Here is a 20600-nt window from a genome sequence, read left to right as displayed (position 1 = left end):
GCCTAAGGCTTTTATCTACTACAACGCTAGTGTACGTGTTCAGTTCACAGTTAATAACTAGTAATAAGAGTAAAGGCGTGTTGCTCTGTTGAAAATAAAAAAAAAGAAAAAGAAAAAGAGTAAAGGCTTTTCATTTTCTCAACTGAAGAAATAATTAGAGTGTTTATGTTCCCCCAATGTATGGATATATGTAGCACTTAATGACTGTTTCAACTTTCAAAATATACTTATTTAAAAACATTGAATTCAAAAATAATGTGTTTAAGCAAATAATTTTTATAGTAATAAGTATCTTTATAGATCCCATTGAAACTTTTAATACGGTGCAAAAAAAAATATCGAAAATTCATTTCGGCAATATAAATTTTTTGAGTTTGAAAATATAAATAAGTACTTATTTTTTAAGAAGTTATTGTGGAATGAGACCTCAATGTTGAAAAGCCCAATTGTGTGTTTTTATTTCTTTGGGTGGTTTTGAGAATATTTTTTCATTTTCTTAAAATGAATAAGAGAGAGAGAGAGAGACAAAGGAAAAAAACAAAATGAATATATTTTGGTGGTAGTTGGGAGGCCATAATTATCTATGTTAACTTCTCCTCCCAATTGAATTGTGGAAAATAAAGTACCTATATAAAAAAAATTGTGATGTTGATTCACCGAATATTGTATGTCTTTTATTAATCAAGATTTAATTTTACATGTACCAACTATCTATTTCAGTTCAACAAAATATAATCTATTTAAATTTTTTTAAGTTAAGTTATTCTTAGCATTTTTCTTAATTTGTATACACTTGGTATACTTGCAAATTATCGTTTATTATTTTCAATTTCAATATTGGGGGAGGTTCTAATGTATGGAAAAAGTAAAATTACACAGTAGGGGTCTTTTGGCTAAATAGTTAATCTAAAATTTTTTTTTGTCCTTATTTAAAAAGTAGGAGTAAAAACTATCAACTAAATTTAAAAATTTGTGAATAAAGACAACAATAATAATTCCTCTCAACGAGACGAATCAATAATTTCTCTTATTATTTTGAGTAAGGACAAAAATAATAATTTGGCTTATATATTTTTTGCCAAAACACCCTTAACTAGTCATCTTTACATCGAATCTCATTCTATGTGCCATATTATGTTCAAAATTAAAACCTTGGTATTATATTCGAAATCAAAGTACTTAAGAGTCTAGTAATATGATTTTGAGTGACCTATACTCAAAATACGGTAAACAAACATTAGCGAATGGGAATTACTAATCAAAATCACAGATATTGATCATTATTTATCACACTATAATGAAACACAATACAACTAACTAGTCAAGGTTACATTGATCATGGGACTGCTAATGAACTATTTGTTTCTCAATCTTCATTTTTCACACTCTAACCAAGCTAAGTTCAATCTTCATTTTTCACACTCTAACCATCACACTCTAACCAAGCTAAGTTCAATCTTCGTTTTTCACACTCTAACCAAGCTAAGTTCAAGATATAATGTCTATACTAATCACGATCACAGATAATGATCATCCTTTCTCACATTCTAACGAAACATAGTACAACTAACTATTCACGATCACATGCAACAATAATCTTCATTTTTCATACTCTAACCAAGCTAAGTTCAAGATATAATGTCTATACTAATCACGATCACAGATAACGATCATCCTTTGTCACACTCTAACGAAACATAGTACAACTAGCTAATCACGATTCACTAATCTTCGTTAGGGTTACATTGATCACGTGGCTACTAATGAACTATTTGTTTCTCAATCTTACAAATAGATAATTGAATTACATCAATTGCTATCTAATTTGATAAAAAAAAAAATTTGAAAAAGCAAAGAATCCAACGTGTCAGTATTACCCAAAGTCATTTTAATTATTATTATTATATATATATATATATATATATATATATATATATATATATATATATATATATATATCGGAACGGTTCCAGGGACACGTAAAAAAATCTAAAAAAAACACTCCAAAGTTCTCGATCGAAAACTTTGGGGTGTTTTTTTAATTCGATTGGGAACTTTGGGGTTTTTCCAGAACCGTCCCGTATATATAATATATAAATATATAATGTCCTGCCATATGAAAACAAATACATGTCACTTAGCAAAAAGAAAAAAAAAAACACATCAGTCAAACTCTTTTTTGATTGCCACGTATATTTCTACTAATGCTCTCACAATAAACCACAACACCCACCCACCCACCCCTTCATTATTCCTTCACTGTATTCCAAAGCTGAAAGCCCCAATTTTCAAAGGGTCGAAGGAACCCAATCGATAAACCAATTTCGGCCAGAAAGCCTATAAATCGAGACTTGCTATAATGATCAACCATCCAAATCCAATCCACAATTCTTCTGTTGTTCCTCAACTATCAACAAATGTCTTCATCCCAATCTTTGCGTCCATCAACAGCTCAAGGAGCTAGATTTGATGATAAGCCTATGTGGAATCATGTCCAGGTTATGAACGTGGCTGACGGAGGAGGGGGAAATTGAACCTGGATTTGCAATTACTGCAACAAGAGAGTCGTTGGATCTTACACAAAGGTGAAAGGCCACCTGTTGAGGCTTCCTCACCATAATGTTGAAGGTTGCTTATCCATAAGTGATCAAGTGCTTGAAGCTATAAGGAAGGAGCATGAAGCAGCTGAAGCTAAAAAGGCTCAACTAGCCCTAAATGCAAGGAAAAAAGCAGAGTGCATCACCATCCCAGAAGGTTCTGACCTTCTCCGGCAGAAAAAACGCAAGGGAATGGCCACCGGAGGTGCTTTAACTGATGCGTTCAATGTTGCGCAGAGAGATGTTGCTGACAAAGATTGTGCACGAATGTTCTATGCTAGTGGATTGGCATTTAATCTTGCAAGATCCCCCTATTTTCGAAAGTACTCACTGACCCTTGCAAATAGCAGGTTTTGTGGCTATCTTACTCCTTCATTTTGCCTTTTTTTTTTTTACAAGTTCTCCCTATTTTTGAAAGTACTCATTAATCCTTTCAATTAACAGGTTAGCCGGATACATTCCTCCTTCATACAATAGGTTGCGTACCACTTTGCTTTCCCAGGAAAAAGAGCATATCAACAGGTTGTTACAGCCAGTGAAAGATACATGGAAGAAGAGAGGTGTTTCATTGGTCTCCGATGGGTGGTCTGATAGGCAGCGCAGGTCTTTGATTAACATAATGGCAGCATCTACTGGGGGAGCTATGTTTATAAAAGCCATTGATGCGAGTGGAAATACCAAGGATGCAGATTATGTTGCAAACTTGTTCTTACAGAGGATCAAGGATTTAGGAGAAGCAAATGTGGTTCAAATGTGACAGACAATGCCTTAAACTACAAGGCTGCTGGGTTAACTATTGAAGCCAAATACCCACATGTATTTTGGACTCCATGCGTTGCGCATAGTCTCAACTTGGCCTTGAAGAGCATCTGTGAGCCAGGAGAAAAAACACCTCAATATGCCCAATGTAAGTGGATTTCAGATTTGATAAAGCAAGTGCATGATATTCGTAATTTTGTTCTCAACCATAGCAAGGCAAATTACATCTTCAATCACTACTTTAATCCGAAACTGCTAAGTGTAGCAGAAACTAGATTTGCCTCTAGTTTTATCATGGCTGAACGCTTAAGGGAAGTTAAGACATCTCTCGAAAAAATGGTGATGGATGCAAGCTGGAAAACCTATAGGGCAGATGGAAACACTTTAGCTGAAACTAAAGCTCGTGAGGTGAAAAAATGCATTGTTGATGACACATTTTGGGATCAGTTAGATTATCTTTTAAGTTTCACCGAACCAATCATTGACATGTTGAGGATAGTTGACACAGACTCTCCCGTTTTGCATCTCATATATGATATGTGGGATACAATGATTGAGAATGTGAAAAAGAGGATATTTGAACAAGAAGGAGAAGACATGGAGTTTGGTAAATCTGACTTTTTCGATGTTGTGCACCAAATTTTAGAGAGTAGGTGGAACAAAAGTAATACCCCTCTACATTGTATGGCTCATTCATTGGTCCCAAAGTATTATTGTGATGCTTGGCTGAATAGTGGAGGTATTGGTGTTGCACGGATCTCTCCACATGAGGATCACGAGGTCTCCCTAAATAGAAGCAAATGTTTCAAAAGGCTTTTTCCTAATGAATCTGACTTGCGAAAGGCTTATTCAGAATATGGAGCATTTTCTAGTGGGTCTGATTATTTTAGCCACGCTCGTGTTATCGATTCCCGAATGTTTGAGGAACCTATTTCATGGTGGGCCAATCATGGGGCTTCAACCCCATTGCTACAAGCCTTGGCCTTCAAATTGCTTTCGCAGCCCGCATCTTCCTCTTGCTGTGAGAGGAATTGGAGCACATATTCTGTGATTCAAAGTGTGAAGAGAAACCGGCTAGCAACAAGTCGAGCTGAAGACCTAGTCTTTGTGCATTGCAATCTCCGCCTTCTCTCAAGGAAGAGCGAGGAGTACACAGTAGGTTCTTCGAAATATTGGGACATAAGTATGTACACTTTTCTCCTAATATTTAACAAGCATTTCATGTTTACTGCATTTTAAAATTTGTTTCTGTATGGGTTTTCAAGTGGAGATCAGTTTGATAGAGAAGGACAAGAGGTGGCAGAGCTTGCACAACTTTCCCTTGATGAACCAGAGTTGGAGAAGTTGACTTTTTAGGATGTTGAGCGGGTGAAGAGCAGTTGAATGGAGATGAGTTTTAGAAGATGGATTTTATGATTTGTTTTGTTGCAAGTTGCAAGTACTGAGTAGTAGGTCGTATTAGTATGTTGGACCAAGGAATACGTCATTGTTTTTGGTGTTGGGACTAGTTAAAATAAGAGTATTATGTTGCCGATCAAAAAAAGTAAGACTGTTATGTTTGGAAGTTTTTGAACTATGAATTGGATATTTGGATGTTATTTGGGTTATTTAAGACACAAGTGCATTTCTCTAATTGAATTGTCAGTTTCTATTTATTGAGCTGTTACAAACTTATGATATATATATATATTATAAACTAATAGTATATCGTATCCCCGTACCCGTGTCCAAATCTGGATCCATATCCACGTATCCTATATTTTTCAACTTGAGGTGCCCGACACCTAGATTCACACCCGCACCCGATTCCCGCACCCGATTCCCGCACCCGAGTCCAAGCAACATAGATCATCATGGCCATGGAACTTCCCACCTAAATAAATTCCACAAAACAAACCTATAATGAACAACTATCATTGAGTGAAAAGAGAAAGTACTGCTCTACTGGAAATTGGGGTTCCAATTATGCAGGATACGAAATTGCATTACAAATCAACTCCAGACATGTGAACATAAATTCAAACTACAAGCAATAGTGCAGTACTGTAATGGAAGATCATGATGGGAATTAATAGGAAGAAGCATATGAAAGATTTGAAGTGTACCAGTGAAGGGAAGAATACAGGACACGACACCTTTGAAGGTTAGGTCGTGCACAGGATCATTATAAGACATCCTGTGGTGGGCGTCTAGCAAACCGAGGCCCACACGATCATATTACCTACCAGTCCAAAGTAGAGTCATGGATGACCAAGCAACTATTTGGCTAAGTCTAGGCCGAGTTAAGTGGCCTAGGTGGATATGAGACAAACTAAGATAGTCCCAACTGTTATTAAGTGATCACCTATTCCACTCCCAAGCAATTTGGGACTCTATTTCCTTAACAAGCTCTACCGCAACGGCCTTGCTAAATTGGGCAAAGGGCGGTCAAAGAGAGTCACATAGCAGCTTGCCATACAATGCCCAAACGGGAAACATGAGCCTAATAGAATAGTGGTCCATGCTTGGGAAATCTCAAACTTGGCGGGATCATCATGTGAGATGGTTACCCCATGCCACATACATGACTATTCCTCCCTAGAAACCCTAATCTAGAGTTCCCATAACTTCTCTCTTTCCAGTCACTGACTTTAGCAACAGAGTGTCTCTCCAGCCAGTCTCGGTCAAGAGGCACTAACTCTTTGTGTTACTCTTTGCAGATGGGTCGGTGGATGGAGGAGAACCCGTTCAAGTTCGAGGTCCATATCTGAGCACCGGTTTCACCCGCACGGTACCCAGTTGCAATACTACACTTTCATGCTCAATATAATTATTTATAAAACTTTACACAAGAAACCAGATAAATGGGGTGAAATACAAAGAAGAATGACCAAACTAACCAATTGCACTAGTACACTTTCATGCTATTTATATCAATGTGTATAAAATCTATAAGAAACAAAAAAAATGAGGTGAAATCCCAAGAAGAATGAGGAAAACTAACCAATCCCCCTAATACACTTTCATGGTTAATATCCTCGTAGAAAGTTACAAGAATCCACAAAATGGGGTGAAATTCAAAGAAGAACGAGGAAACTAACTTGTGACAGCAAAATTAGCACAGCCCAGGAAAGTTGCCGATGAATTGTTTGGTTGAGTCGTCCACGGAGACCTCATAGCGAGCAAACCCATTAATGTTGTGCTTTCCTTGCTAGCTTTTAACACCCCCAAAACACAAATGGTGAAAAAACATCAATAAAGAAAACAAATAACAAGCAGGCCCGACAACTGAGTTATCAAAAAGAAAACAAATAATAAAAGATTAAAAGCAACCAAATTCAAATACCATACCTCTGTCAAAGCTTGTAGTCCAGACTCCAGAAGGTGAGAAAAAGAGTGCAAATTATGAAGTGGAAACGATTCTATGAGAGATGGAAATAAAAATCCTACTTCATCAATTTGTGAAAAGCATAATAGAAATGAAATTCATCAGAAATCAGCTGTCAAAATCAGATGACCCTAAAACTGAAAATTGAAGATAATCGTCTTTAAGTCAAGCCACTCAACATGGGTTTTCCATTCGGCACTTTATTTCTTTTTAACCCCACTCTTCTACAAATATATTTGTACACTAAAAATACACTTACAAAAAAAATAATATTAATAAAAAAAACGACAAAATCAACAAATATATTTTTACATTAAAAATACACTTACAAAAAAATAACATTAATAAAAAAAGAGCGATAAAATCAAGGCCTTTCCATTTTGCTTTGGCTCTTGGCCATTGGCTTGTTGCAAATTGGCTGTGTGGGACCGTTTTAATAAAGAACAAGTTCTGTTCCATTTGGTTCAATCAACCGGCCCAGTGGCAAAGTTTTGTACAAAAAAGAGAGAGAGGGAGTTGGTAGAAAAAGTTATCTTATTGATCTCCATAAAAAAAAAAAGAAGAGAGAGAGAGAGAGAGAGAGAGAGAGAGAGAGAGAGAGAGAATTTTGAAATTGTCCCTGTAGTTTACCTCGAGTCTTGATTTTGTCCATGTAGTTTCAATTGGTTACGATTAGCCCTTGTAGTTTCCAATTTGTATGGATTTGGTTAAATCGATAATGGTTGTAGTAATACAAGAGACAGAAAATGTGCATGTGGTGGTCATGTGCCTATTAATCAGGCCAAGTGAAGCTATTACGTGGGACCTGCATTATTTTTGCGAAAATGCTATTACTTGTAAAGTGCCCCATACCCATTTTTCATTATACATTTCGGCAAGCGTATGAGCTCCACCACGATGTATGTTGAAAAAGGGATTTGAGAGTGCACTGAATAATAAGCCACATAAAATGATAATAAGAAAAATGGTGAATCATACCAATATTCCCTCAGGTTTTTTTACTAAAACCTTTGGAGCCCTTGAGGTACAAAAAGTTACAACTCCCTCCCTCATCTTTACATATGCATTACTACACTAAGTACCTCCCCCCGTCAACTGCCAGTTAAGTTTACTAACAGCTTTTGATTGCATCACATTCGATTATTCCAAAACACCAACTCTAACCCTTTGCATCTACTCCCCTGATCTTTTCCCTTCCCACAACTATGAAATCAGTTTTTCAGCAACCAAAAAACAATATAAAACCAATTAACACTCTTAGCTAGTTACAACATCTCTAACACTACTAGTTGCATTAGCTAGTTAGAAATACAAAAAGGTGCACTCTTTATTTGGTCTACTCACTTTTTCACCTATACATTCCAACACTATCCACCCAAACTAAGTTAGCCAATTTGCAAGAAAAATGTATAATATTATCTTGTCCTCATATTCACTATTTTGAGGAAAATTGCACTTTGCATCATGAGATGAATTCATTGTAAACCATTGAAGTCACTCAGGATAGGCCTCAATGATTGACTCTATTGCAGGAACCTTTATAATTTTGTAGCGCGGAAACGCTCCTCCTTCCAATACCCTTTTCCACTCGATCTCTGACCTCTCCTTCCCCCCAAACACTGAGCCAACATTAGAATATCGAAAATCATGCCTACCTCATTAAACAAGCCATCACCCCCAAGCTGCAGAACCACATCAAGGATGAAAACCTTCCCCGCTTTCTTTGGAATTGCTTTTTGACATTTTCTTAAAATCCTGATACAATCTTCATCACTCCAACCGTGCAAGATCCGCTACAAAACATGAAAATACAAATCGCAGCCTCAATTCATGTCGACGTTCGCTTGTGGCTCAACGTACAAAAAGGAAGTGATACAACAAAAACTATCAATTAGAAATTATTACTACTGAATCACCTCCTCATTAACAAAATAAAGTATGTAGAGAACAAATTTATAACTCATACTAAGTACTTCAATAGTTACCATACTTGTGTATTGTTTTTGGTACCATCTTACAACTTACATGGCGGATACCAGATCATGTTAGGAACCCCTTTTAATGCAAGGCGAAATCGAAGTCAATTTGAGCTGACCCATTAGGTTTTAGAAAGCAAGTGAAAAAACAAAAACACATGCTCATGTTCCTCTTCCGGGTTAATGAAACATTTATTAGAAGTAACCAAACCAAAACAAACTACACCCATGTGTCACAATCAACTAGTTTATCTATAGATACATATAGACAAATAAAGATGGATGAACGATGGCATGTGACTTAAATGTAAGAAAGATGTGTACCTTCATGAGAATCACATCTGCACGAGGAATGGACTCAAACATGTCACCTCCAACATGAGCTACCCCTAGGTACACTGGTGTAGTGTCAACAATGTGTGGCAAATCAAAGTTGGTTCCTTTGATATGTGGATGGGCCTTCACAACCTCTGCCATTGCAAATCCAGACCCTCCCCTAACGTCCACTAAAGATCCAATGGAATCAAACCCATCTTTATATTCTGTCAGCATTGCCTTCATTGATATCCTTGAAGTAAATTCCATGCTATAGCAGAAGTTCTTCTGGAATTCAGGATCTAAAGATACAAAATCCTAAAACTAGACGCCATGAGCCTTCTGGAAGTCACTGCCACCCTCTTTCACACACTGGCTAAGGAAATTCATGGTAGAAATTGGTGTGTGATCAATCATGGACACAAAAGGTGCTAGGCTTAGCTCGTTGTCATATAACAACCATTTGGAGGAGGCATTCAGGCTGTAAAGAGTCTCTTTGCAACCGGATTTAGAATCTGCATCAAAAACCTTCATATGGACGAGTAATTTCATTATGCGAGCCAGGGACGAGAGGTCTAAAGATGGAGAGCCAATATCACTGGCAATTTATGACAAGGTGATGGGTCTAGCGTGGGAGTGGATAATCTCGGCTATGCAGAGCTCCACAACACCTTTCAAAGCCATGGTCTCAACAACAGAAAATATGCACAACCATATTTCTGCTTGGCCTTCTAGCAGAGCATTTGGGTCTGCTCGAGCCTCTTTCTCCATCCCATCTGTTCTCTCTCTGTGATGGGACTGTACTGCTCATCGAAAGAACCTTAAAATTATGCTCTAAATTCAGACAGTTCCAATTAGCAAAAAAGAAAGAATAGGTTGTTGCATCCATGATAATAATTATGCTAGAATGAGAATTAATCACACAAGATTATGGCTAAGATCCTGTTGGCATATGCACCAGAAAATTGAGTTACATTTACGTACCAAAAAATGAGGTTCATTTGACCACGTCCCATTTGGTTTTCCAAATATGCATGTCATTCATTACAGATATGTAGGGCCTATTTGATGGTATATCCAGAGTTCATGCACTCCGAGCTAATAAACAGATCAAAGATGTGTAATCAGGCTTGGAGATCATGGCTTTCATTATTACTAGCTATTGGGAACGTGAACACATTAGCAAGTAGCTCTCCAATCCCAGTCCCCGACTCCCCGCTATTGGGATTATTACTATTGATGGAAGTCATTCACGTTTTAGAACTCATCGGGTTCAACCATGCTAAAAACCATAATGATTGGAGTTTGAGTAATACGATTTCAGGACACGTTTAAGTTGGAAAAAAAAGTTCAACTTACTGGTTTGAAACGCATTCATTGCGATATATATAAGTTGTTATCATGTGAATTCAACATCCGATCTACATGATTTTTAACGTTATTGATGTCCTGATGAGCTCTTAAACACAAATGGTTCGATCGTTAGAATGGGACCAAAAAGGACCGAGTCCCAACCAAAAGGGACAGGAGTAGAGCTAGATGACTGAGAGAGATGAAAAGATGAATCAAATAACTTGAAATACTTAAGTAGAGTGCGCACGTATACCTATTCAAAATCTATAAGAAACAATAGGGAGAACGGAATTTCTTCTTGGAGCAGCTACTTCTTGACTTTCAACCTACGATCGAAGTCAAGGACATGACTGGAATGACCGCACTGATTGGATTGCTTTCCTCGTCTAAAAAGCAAAAGGAGGCATTATAGAATCCTACCAAAAACTGGCATTCCTACTTTCACTCAAGCAGCCGATTTGATAAGAGACAGCTGGCTAGGAGACATTTGACTTGATTACCGAAACTCCTTCGTTCAAAGAGACGATTTGTGAACAGACAGGAGAGACTTACCTACTTTCTAAGAAAGACAGACAAGAGGGCATTGCTTACCTGGAATGGAAGACTGAAGCGCTAAGAGCTTTCTTGCTGCCTTGCCTGGATTATAAGAGAAGTGAATAGAGGAAAGAGGAGTTGTACCGAAGACTTAATCCTAACATACAAGACAAAGTTCCCTTAGCCGTGCAGTGAGCGGTACTTCATCCACAGTGCTACCTACGGATCCTTTCCTGGATTCGGGTTCGTATTAGTCTCCCTAGCGGCTTAGTCACAAGCTCCCCGCCCTATTTTTTTGATAGCTTATAGTAGAAGTAAGGAGTGTGCAAGTCTAGTTGTCACGAGCGATGACTTCGTCTTTAAATAGAAGAAGCATTATCAATTGCAGTCCGCGCGGGACAAAGGGGGCGAATGAGAAAAAGGCCCGCCTGAGGGCTGTTAGAGATTTTCAAAATAAAAGAGTCGTCGTTTTGGTTTTGTAAATTTCCTTGTTTCCTTAGAATGCTTGTTTTCCTCTTTGTGAGCTTTGTCCCACATTGGTTAGTTGAGAGATGTTGGAGTGGTATATATTAGGGAATATTCCTAGTATGAGTAAATAATGATCTAGTGTGGTGTAGCCCTATGGTGCTTTGCACCATATAGGCGGAGCCAGTGCTTCGCACCATTACAAACTCACATGCGCGCGCCTGGCGTGGGCTGTGGTGCATTGTGGCGCTTTAGCGGCGCACTTTGCACTTAGCACGTCATGCGCCATTTCTTATTGCAAGTTGGCAGTAACGTGGCGCTGACGTGGATGTCGTGTCATTTTTTATTTTTTATTGCGAGTTGGCAGTAAGGTGGCGCTGACGTGGATGTCATGTGTCAACACATGGCAGGTGAGTCACATGGAGCGGTTCCGATCGAGTGTGACTCGAGCGTACTGGTGCACTAGTTCGTGGAGTTGTGATCGCAGCCGTTGGCCCTGAATGGGCACGATCCAACGGATTAGATCAAATTCGATTGGGTGTGAAAGAAACAGTACATCAGTTCAGTGTGACTGGTCGATCAAGACCGTAGGATCTAATCCAACGGTCAGACTAGATCGGGTGCATACCCATTCTCAATGGGTGCGTAGTGGCCTATAAATAGACCACTACTTGTCAGAATCCACACACACACATATGCCGAATTTCGCCCACAACTCTCTCTCTATTTCCTAGCATTCATTCTGCATTCTGTTTTGCTGCAGAAAACAGAATTCTTGGTTCTTATATTCGTTCAACAGGTGTTCTGTCCGTTTTGTTAGTGCAAACGCAAATAGAAAGAACTTCGAGTTCGGGCTTCGATTTATCTTGAAGGCAGATTTGCTGTAACCCTTTGCATACCATTTGGTGGGGGCAAATATTGTCTTTAGGAAAGCGACATAGTCGTGACTCGAAGTGTGTTTCAGGTTTGGTGGAGATTTCGTCAACAGTTCAGAATTTGTAGCACCGTTTTTCCAACAAAGGGCAAGACCAGGAAAGAAAGCACCCGTTCGGACATATGAATAGGCGATTTGATACTGGGAAATATATAAGACTAGTCCTCTATTGCGGAAGGAATGCCCAACTTCGGAGCTGGTCCAAGTGCGAATCTCTCTTGAAATAGATCTTCCAGTCGTTTTTTTGGATCAATCGCTTTGGTGAATCGATCTTCTTTGAAATGAGATCTATCTCTTCTTGCCCTGTCTTCGGCCCTGTAACTGGTCGATCAATCGGCCTTCGAATTAATTACTTTCTTTCAATATCTGCCCTACTTTTTTCCAAAAAGCATGAAAAATATGAGTGCAATTGTACTAAGGGATGAGCTGTCCTTAATACTCCAATCCCTCCCTCCATACTCTCGCAGTTTCAATCCAGTGGGTTTGGGTTTAGTTGACATCCGATGAAGATTCAGCCGTGGAAGCCCAATCACAAATCTTGGTCCATTCATTTTTGGGATATGTATGCCTGTTTTGAGTATGTGTAGTTTTTGTGATTGTATTTTTTGGATAAACTAAACGTCTAGGCTGTTGGGATTGCATTTATTTGATGGCTAGCCAAAATAAACAATGACTAACATTTTTCCTAGGCAAATGTCTATGAACGGAGATGCACTAACCCAAGTAGTGGAGGTGGGTTGAGAGTTAAATCTTGATATTGGCGATTGCACGTGGGGGCAGGGTCACATGATATAGAGTATATATTTACTATATACTTTTGATTTTATCCCAAAAAATTACACTAGGGTTATCATTTTTGCACTTCAATTTCTTATACATGCACTTTAAAATTTGTCTTTTCATATTTAAAATTAACGTAAGAACTGATACATAAATTTGAGAGTGTACTTATAAAAAAAATTGAGTGCAAAAATCAAATTCTTGCTACAGTGTTGCCTGTTTAGTATCAACAAACTAACAAATTTCTTATAATGCTACGTACATTCCTACTGATCACTCTCAGATTATTTATTTCTCACATATGTGTCGGCTCTATACATTTAATTGTGGGATGGGCCCTACACAGATGTGAGAGTGAGAGAGAAATGGTCGGCTAGTAGCCATTAGGCATGTCCGTAGCGTTATTATTATTTTTTTCCAAGAAAATTTTACTCCATATTATCCTAGAGGAAAGTAGTGCTTCCCTTTCCTGTCAGTGTAGATATCTTTCCCCCACCCGAAGCGATTCTGGATTGTCCCGCGTTCGAGTTCAATAAAGATGGTGGACTCTTAACCAGTTTTTTCATTGATTTAGTCCAGAATTCCTTAAGTTTAATAGATATGTCAACCTATCATTTTTTATTACAAAAATTAGGCGTATAAATAAAAAGTAAAATGAAGGTACAAGGGAAGAAATGGGCTTTCAAACCTAACAACGGTGGCCCCCATTTGCTTCATATCAGTTTGGTTAATTTGGTGCATTTGATTCGTTCAAAAATGTTTTGAATGGTTCATATTTAAAGGGGTGTTTTTAAATAAACAAAATCAAAAACACTCTCTTTAAATTTGAGCCGTTCAAAATACTTTTGGACGGCTCGAATGCACCCAAATAGACCGAACTGATCGGAAGCAAATGTACAGGATCCGAGGCCCCAAATAGCAGTTAAGAAAGAAATGAAGGCAAAGCTAAGGATCTGATCAAAAACAGAGAAGGCAAAGCTAAGGACGCGTAAGAGAGAGAAGGTATGAATCCCATTCTTTACTTGAAAGTGCCAAAGATTTCAGCACTCAGAAAACCTCTTCTCCCCCCCCCCCCCCCCCCCCCCCCCCGGCGCTCTCTCTCTCTTAAAGTTTAGAGTGCCCTTGCAGCCCTTCCTTCCAAAAAGCTTTCCTTTTGTCATCTGGGTTGGTTCTGTCTTTTTCTATCAGGAAACGAACACAAAAGGGGTGAGACCAAAGGACGAATGTGGCAGAAACAGCCCCACAAATCTTCTTACAGAGAATCCATCAAAACCCTTGAAGCTGATGTTCAACATGCCAATACCCTGTAAGCACTTTTTCTTTATTTCCTTTAGCAACATATGTACCTGCGTTTGTGTATGCTTGTACCTTTTATGTTTTGATGATCTTATTTGTCCAAAACAAAACCCAAGTTTTGATACATAATCTCGATTATGCTTTAAGAACAAGTTATTTATACAGAGGGACTAAGAAATAGATAACTATATCCAATGTACGCACAAAATACATTGTTGGGATAGTGGTTTTTTTGAACAAAATTGCAGTGGTTAATTAGTGTTTGTCTCCTAAGTAATTAAAATTGGAATTTGGTGATGCATATTTCGCTTGTCAAATATTGTGAGAAGTATTTGGGTCTTCTCATAAGGTAAAGTTTAGAATTTTTATCATGCATATTACTATTGAGAATTGTTGTCAAAAGTATTTGGGTCTAGAAACCATTTGCATGTTAGCTTATACATTGGTTGGTACAAAATCTTGGGTAGTGTAAAACTAACTCTCCATAGCCGAGAGAGCCGAGAGCCCGAGAGGGGTTATGATGAGGAGGGACGAATACCAGCGTCGCTCTGCATCATTTAGGAGTAGCTTGTACCCATTGGAGGAAGAGGAACTAATGAGAATTCAAGTTACATTTACAGGAGTCTTTGATTCAGTTAAGGAATGGCCAGGAGACTATAATATGGGATCTTATCCAGGTTGGGTTCAGAATTACGTCCTTATGTAGTGGTAAAGAGCCTCATTTGGGAAAATTTCGCTCTGCCAATAATTCAGTTTTGTGGGAAAATGGGGCATTATTGACAGGATATAGTATGTAGATTTTGTGGGGGGATTCAAAATCAGATGATGATACTCTACTCTCGTGCTTCAAAGCTTGGTAGATTTGGAGAGATTGCTTAAAATGGTGTTGTGTTGTGTGGGTAATGCTAAGGTCCATTAGGGTGGTTCTGGAATGGTGGAGACGGTGAAATTTTAAGAAACCAATGCATACTGGTTTACCCCTAGTTATAATCTTGGTCCTTCAGAAAATGGAGGGATCTCTATGCTTTGGAAAATAAAGAACCTAATTCGGATGAGGCTTGTGATACTATTAAGCTTAGAGAAGCAAGATGGGTGAAAATAAAGGTAGAATTCAGGCCTTTCACTTTCGATGTTATTGTCTATGGATTGCAAAGAATCAGGGGCCATAGGCATATTTATGGCTGACTGACTTTTCACCAACTACGCATTTTGGTATGTAATGATTTAGTTTGTCTGGTTCGGGTCTGATCTGTATGATGGGTTTAAATTGGGGCACCAAAGTTCCATTGTAGTTTGTTACGTGCGCGGTTGGCTTAAATAGGGGTGCCAAGCTAGTTGGGATGTCCATTTTTGCTACGACGACTCTTAGGACAAAATCATTTGTAATAAGTAGTTTGTTTTCTCCAACAATAATTCCTTTTTTGCTGATAAAATAATAATGTAACTGATTCTTGAAAGGGGCTTGTTGCAAGGGGAGGGCGGCCAAGAGCTTAAATACATGGTTGATTACTTCAACAAAGTGTTCAATGCTGAGAACTTACCAATAAGAGCCATTTACAAATTATAATTTCCATTTTGGGATGTTGACATTTCAGGGCGGCTGCTTTACCAACAGATTACGATGGAGATTGTATTCAGTTTAAGTTGTCTTACAGCACCTTTGCTCCCTTCTTGCTGTTTTTGATAGAATGGCTGGACTATAGTTGTACAGATAGTCTCCCAAGTTATTTAGGCATTCTTCACATACTTGTATATAAGGTCTGTTGTTCTACTTGACTTATTGTTTCTCCACTTGTGCCATTTGAATGCAGCTCTTTTGCAGGTGGATGCGCCTTTTTTGTTTGTATTTTTGTTTTGTTTTTCCCTTAAAAACTGATGTCAGTATCTAGTAGTTTACAGGTATATATTGATGGTATGCCAACAATGTCGTCACAAGATAGGAAAGCTACTCTGAGGGAATTTTATGGTACTGAAAACGGAACACCTTGGATACTGTAATGTATATCGGAACACATTTGATATACTGTAATGTATATCGGAACACATTTGATACTTATTTAACCAAATTCAAGTCCCTCATTTACCATGCTATACTGTAATGTATATCGGAACACATTTGATACTCATGTTAATTTTTAACTGGAAAATTTTGGCAGCTGTTGTGTATCCTTCACTTCAGCAACTTGAAGGCTTTGTCAATGTGTTGGTGCAAGACAATAACAGTAGAACTCAATTCCCTGAAGCTTTGGGTATCGAGGCAATAGAAGGGAAGAGGGATTTATCTGGTACTAACAACATTGAGAGAGATGATGAATGCGGGATTTGTATGGAATGTTGCACCAAGATTGTATTACCCGATTGTGGCCACTCCATGTGCAACAGATGCTTCCACGAATGGTAGACACACGTCACACTTCCCACTTCCATTGTTCAGTTTCTTGCTGTTTCTGTAATGTAAAGGATTTAATACGAATGGATATGTGAAAATGTGTGAAAACAGGAGTTTCCGGTCTGAATCATGTCCCTTTTGTCGAGGCTGTCTGAAGAGAGTAGGCTCCAGAGATTTATGGGTGTTGACTAGTCCCGATGATGTTATCGACATTATTTCTCTGGCAAAGGAGAATTTTAGGCTCTTCTATACATACATTGAGAACTTGCCACTCATGGTGCCTGAACCGCATTTGTTTCTCTATGATTACCTGATCTAGTCGATGAAGAATGGGTTCGGGTATGAAACAAATGCTCACCCATTGTATATATGGTCTCGGTATTGGGCTGTTTTAAGCAGATGTATATACAACTAACCGTCCTAGTAAAGATATCTAGATTTACCTAAATCCAACTCAGTTTTTTGGAACCTGAGTGTTGGATTGGAAAATGCATGTAAGTTGAGATGCTTGTTATGGAATATGTACGATTGATCATGAATCAAACTCTTAATTTGTGGAGAACCTAATATCCTCTGCATTCTTAACGCTGTGGTTGAAGGTCCCCTTCTGCTTAAAAAAATAAATACTTATTGGAATAAGTACTTATTTTTTGAATCAGAGGTAATATATATATTGTGAGAGAATGACCTGTTTTGTAAATAAGTACTTAAAAAATAAGAAACTTAGCGGAGCAGGACATAATTCCTTGGAGAGATGTTATATATTATATATACACACACACAGAGCGGTTTCGGGAACATCCAAAAAAACATCTCATAGTTTCCGATCAAATTTTGATGATCCGAGCCGCTCAATGTGATTAGAACGTGATTTTAAAGGTACCCGCGAGAAATCAGCAAAAAAAAAATTGACCGGGAAGGGCTTGATCCGAACAGTTTCGAACAGTTTTTTATTAAATGGTTCAAATAAAAATTGCTCAAATCAAGCCTTTTCCGGTCATTTTTTTGCTAATTTGTAATGGGCACCTTTAAAATCACATTCTGCACACATTGAACGGTTTGGATCATAAAAATTTGATCGGAAACTATGAGATCGAGAACTATGAAGTGTTTTTTTGGGTGTCCCTTGAACCGCCTGATATATATATATATATATATATATATATATATATATATATATATATATATATATAGAGAGAGAGAGAGAGAGAGAGAGAGAGAGAGAGAGAGAGAGAGAGAGAGAGAGAGAGAGAGAGAGAGAGAGAGAGAGAGAGAGAGAGAGAGAGAGTCCCCTTCTCCTAAGGACCACCTTAACTTAATAAAATAAGGACCTCCATTTCCCGATAGAATTTCGATGATTCAAGCCACTCAATGTATTCAGAATGTAATTTTAATGGCACCCGCGAGAAATCAGCAAAAAAAAAAGATCGAAAAGGCTTCATCCGAGTAGTTTTTGTTTATTTTTTATCGAACGATTCAAATAAAAACTGCTCGGATGAAGCCCTTTCCGGTCATTTTTTTGGCTGATTCCTCGCGGGTACTCTTAGAATCACGTTTTGAACATATTGAGTGGCTCGGATCATTGTAATTTGAATGGAAAATGGAAGAAATAGAGAGGTTCTTATTTTAACTAAAATAATCTCCCCATTTCTCCCATTTTCCGATCGAATTTCGATGATCCGAGCCGTTCAATGTGTATAAAATGTGATTTTAAAGGTACTCGCGAAAAATTTACAAAAAAAATGACAAGGAATGGTTTCATCCGAGCAATTTTTGTTTGAACTGTTCGATAAAAAATAAACAAAAACTGCTCGGATGAAGCCATTCCCGATCATTTTTTTCGCTAATTTCTCGCTGGTACCCTTAAAATCATGTTCTGAACACATTGAGCGGATCGGATCATCGAAATTCGATCGGGAAAGGGAGGTACGCATTTTATTAAGTTAAGGTGGTCCTTACGGGAAGTGGATATATACACAGTCCACTTTACGTAAGGACCACCTTAACTTAATAAAATGTGGACCTTCCTTTTTCGATCGAATTTTTGATGATCCGATCCGCTCAATGTGTTCAGAACGTGATTTTAAGAGTACCCACGAAAAATTAGCAAAAAAAATAATCGGAAAAGGCTTCATCCGAGCAGTTATTGTTTGTTTTTTATTGAACGGTTCAAACAAAAACTGCTCGGATGAAACCATTCCCTATCATTTTTTTTGCCGATTTTTTGCGGGTACCCTTAAAATCACGTTCTGGACATATTGAATGGCTCGGATCATTGAAATTCGATCGGAAAATGAGAGAAATTGGGAGGTCCTTACTTTAACTAAAATAAGGACCTTATTTGAAAATGACTATATATATATATATATACAGAAATCTTCAAGTAATGACCTTAAAATGAGGACCGCATAGTTATTAAAATAAGGACCTTATTTGAAAATGACTCTATATATATATAATTCTTCAGGTAAGGATCTTAAAATGAGAACCTTATATGCGGACCTCCCATTTCTCGCCTTTCCCTATCGGATTTCGATGATCCGAGCCGCTCAATGTGTTTAGAACGTGATTTTAAGGGTACCTCGTGAGAAATCGGCAAAAAAAATGACCGAGAATGACTTGATTTGAGCAGTTATTATTTGAACCGTTAGATAAAATATAAACAAAAACTGCTCGGATGAAGCCCCTATAAATATATATATATATATATATATATATATATATATATATATATATATATATATATAGTCCGTCTCCCGTAAGGACCACCTCATTTTAATAAAATGCAGACCTCACTTTTCCGATCGAATTTTGATGATCCGAGCCGCTCAATGTGTTCAGAACGTGATTTTAAGGGTACCCGTGAGAAATCAGCAAAAAATATGATCGGGAAGGGCTTCATCCGAGCAGTTTTTGTTTGTTTTTTATCGAACGGTTCAAACAAAAACTGCTCGGATGAAGCCCTTCCTGGTCATTTTTTTTTCCGATTTCTCGCGGGTACCCTTAAAATCACGTTCTGAACACATTGAGCGGCTCGGATCATCGAAATTCGAACGGAAAATAGGAGAAATTAGGAGGTCCGCATTTTAACTAAAATAAGGACTCCCTCATTTGATACTGACTATATATATATATATAAGGGCCTTTTATATGACTCTTGTGTTGGGCTTACTTAATTACTCAAAAAACTACCTGCAACCTGTTGATCAATCACACTCTCAAGAATAGCCCAAAAGATCTCTTTGGGGCCTTCCCCTTGCCATTAGCACTTGTGCTCTTAAAGGTTTCCACTATGATATGATCAAACTTGACTTGTTAGTTGGTAGCTGTTTGAGACTTGTGCCAATTGTACATGAATTTGAAATCGAGTTGATTGCGAGTCGAAAGATTTCTATTTTTCAAAATTGCCTAAACCTATTGAATTTAATTTCTAGCTAGTTGCCCAAGCTTAATTTCAAAAAAATTATGAGATTGTAAATTTCAAAGTGACGGATAAAAGTTGAGTTGAGTAGCTTAGTTCATTTAACAATCCTAACAAAAACGTGCATGAATTCTCTAATGCCCTCATCTCGAACTCTCATCCAGCCTATGGCATACACGTGGAACCAAATGATTCCATACTATTTATTAATCAGCATCTTCATGTCATGATAATAAAGAGAATGATCAGTTCATAAGAAAAAGAAAAGACAAAAAAAAAAAAAAAAAGAACAAATAGGCAGAGAACAACACTTAGGGCATCATAGAAGAGCAACAAAAGGAGGTAAAATTCTTATCTTTGGATTAATTTAGTTAGCAAAAAAGCAAGAGTACTCCACTTAAGAGAAGTTTCATG

At 37.8% G+C, this 20600-nt stretch overlaps 3 protein-coding genes and 1 long non-coding RNA gene across 6 annotated transcripts; 2 read left to right on the top strand and 2 right to left on the bottom strand.

The window, feature by feature from the left end:
* Positions 1–2417: 2417 nt before the first annotated feature.
* Positions 2418–4712, top strand: LOC131309535 (uncharacterized). The gene is made up of 5 exons (XM_058336152.1): positions 2418–2498; positions 2586–2947; positions 3042–3265; positions 3313–4543; positions 4622–4712. The coding sequence occupies exons 1-5, from the start codon at positions 2418–2420 to the stop codon at positions 4710–4712; spliced, it is 1989 nt and encodes a 662-aa protein (XP_058192135.1).
* Positions 4713–5202: 490 nt separating this feature from the next.
* On the bottom strand, positions 5203–6910 carry LOC131309991 (uncharacterized). Of its 2 annotated transcripts, none has more exons than XR_009195073.1 (3): positions 6687–6910; positions 6437–6550; positions 5203–5229 (listed from the first exon to the last, which is right to left on the bottom strand). It is a non-coding gene; the product is annotated as an uncharacterized LOC131309991 (long non-coding RNA). The 2 variants fall into 2 exon arrangements; XR_009195074.1 differs by lacking the exon at positions 5203–5229 and adding an exon at positions 5236–5577.
* Positions 6911–7947: 1037 nt separating this feature from the next.
* Positions 7948–9812, bottom strand: LOC131309989 ((R,S)-reticuline 7-O-methyltransferase-like). Its single transcript, XM_058336749.1, is given in 3 exon segments — positions 7948–8339; positions 8342–8516; positions 9024–9812. Coding segments are annotated over 3 exon segments (1059 nt in total). The 5' UTR covers positions 9786–9812; the 3' UTR covers positions 7948–8217.
* Positions 9813–14041: 4229 nt separating this feature from the next.
* LOC131309990 (E3 ubiquitin-protein ligase AIRP2-like) lies at positions 14042–17347 on the top strand. 2 transcript variants are annotated; one of them, XM_058336752.1, is made up of 6 exons: positions 14042–14082; positions 14269–14386; positions 15972–16134; positions 16276–16342; positions 16533–16773; positions 16877–17347. In XM_058336752.1, the coding sequence occupies exons 2-6, from the start codon at positions 14304–14306 to the stop codon at positions 17082–17084; spliced, it is 762 nt and encodes a 253-aa protein (XP_058192735.1). In that variant the 5' UTR covers positions 14042–14082; positions 14269–14303; the 3' UTR covers positions 17085–17347. The 2 variants fall into 2 exon arrangements, with proteins under 2 accessions (XP_058192735.1, XP_058192734.1); XM_058336751.1 differs by lacking the exon at positions 14042–14082 and having other exon boundaries at positions 14186–14386.
* The last annotated feature ends 3253 nt before the right edge of the window (positions 17348–20600 follow it).

This window comes from Rhododendron vialii, chromosome 12a (genome assembly GCF_030253575.1).
Source record: "Rhododendron vialii isolate Sample 1 chromosome 12a, ASM3025357v1".
Lineage (NCBI taxonomy): Eukaryota > Viridiplantae > Streptophyta > Magnoliopsida > Ericales > Ericaceae > Rhododendron > Rhododendron vialii.
Note: the sequence above shows the minus strand (reverse complement) of the source record. Positions and strands in the feature narration are given on the sequence as shown.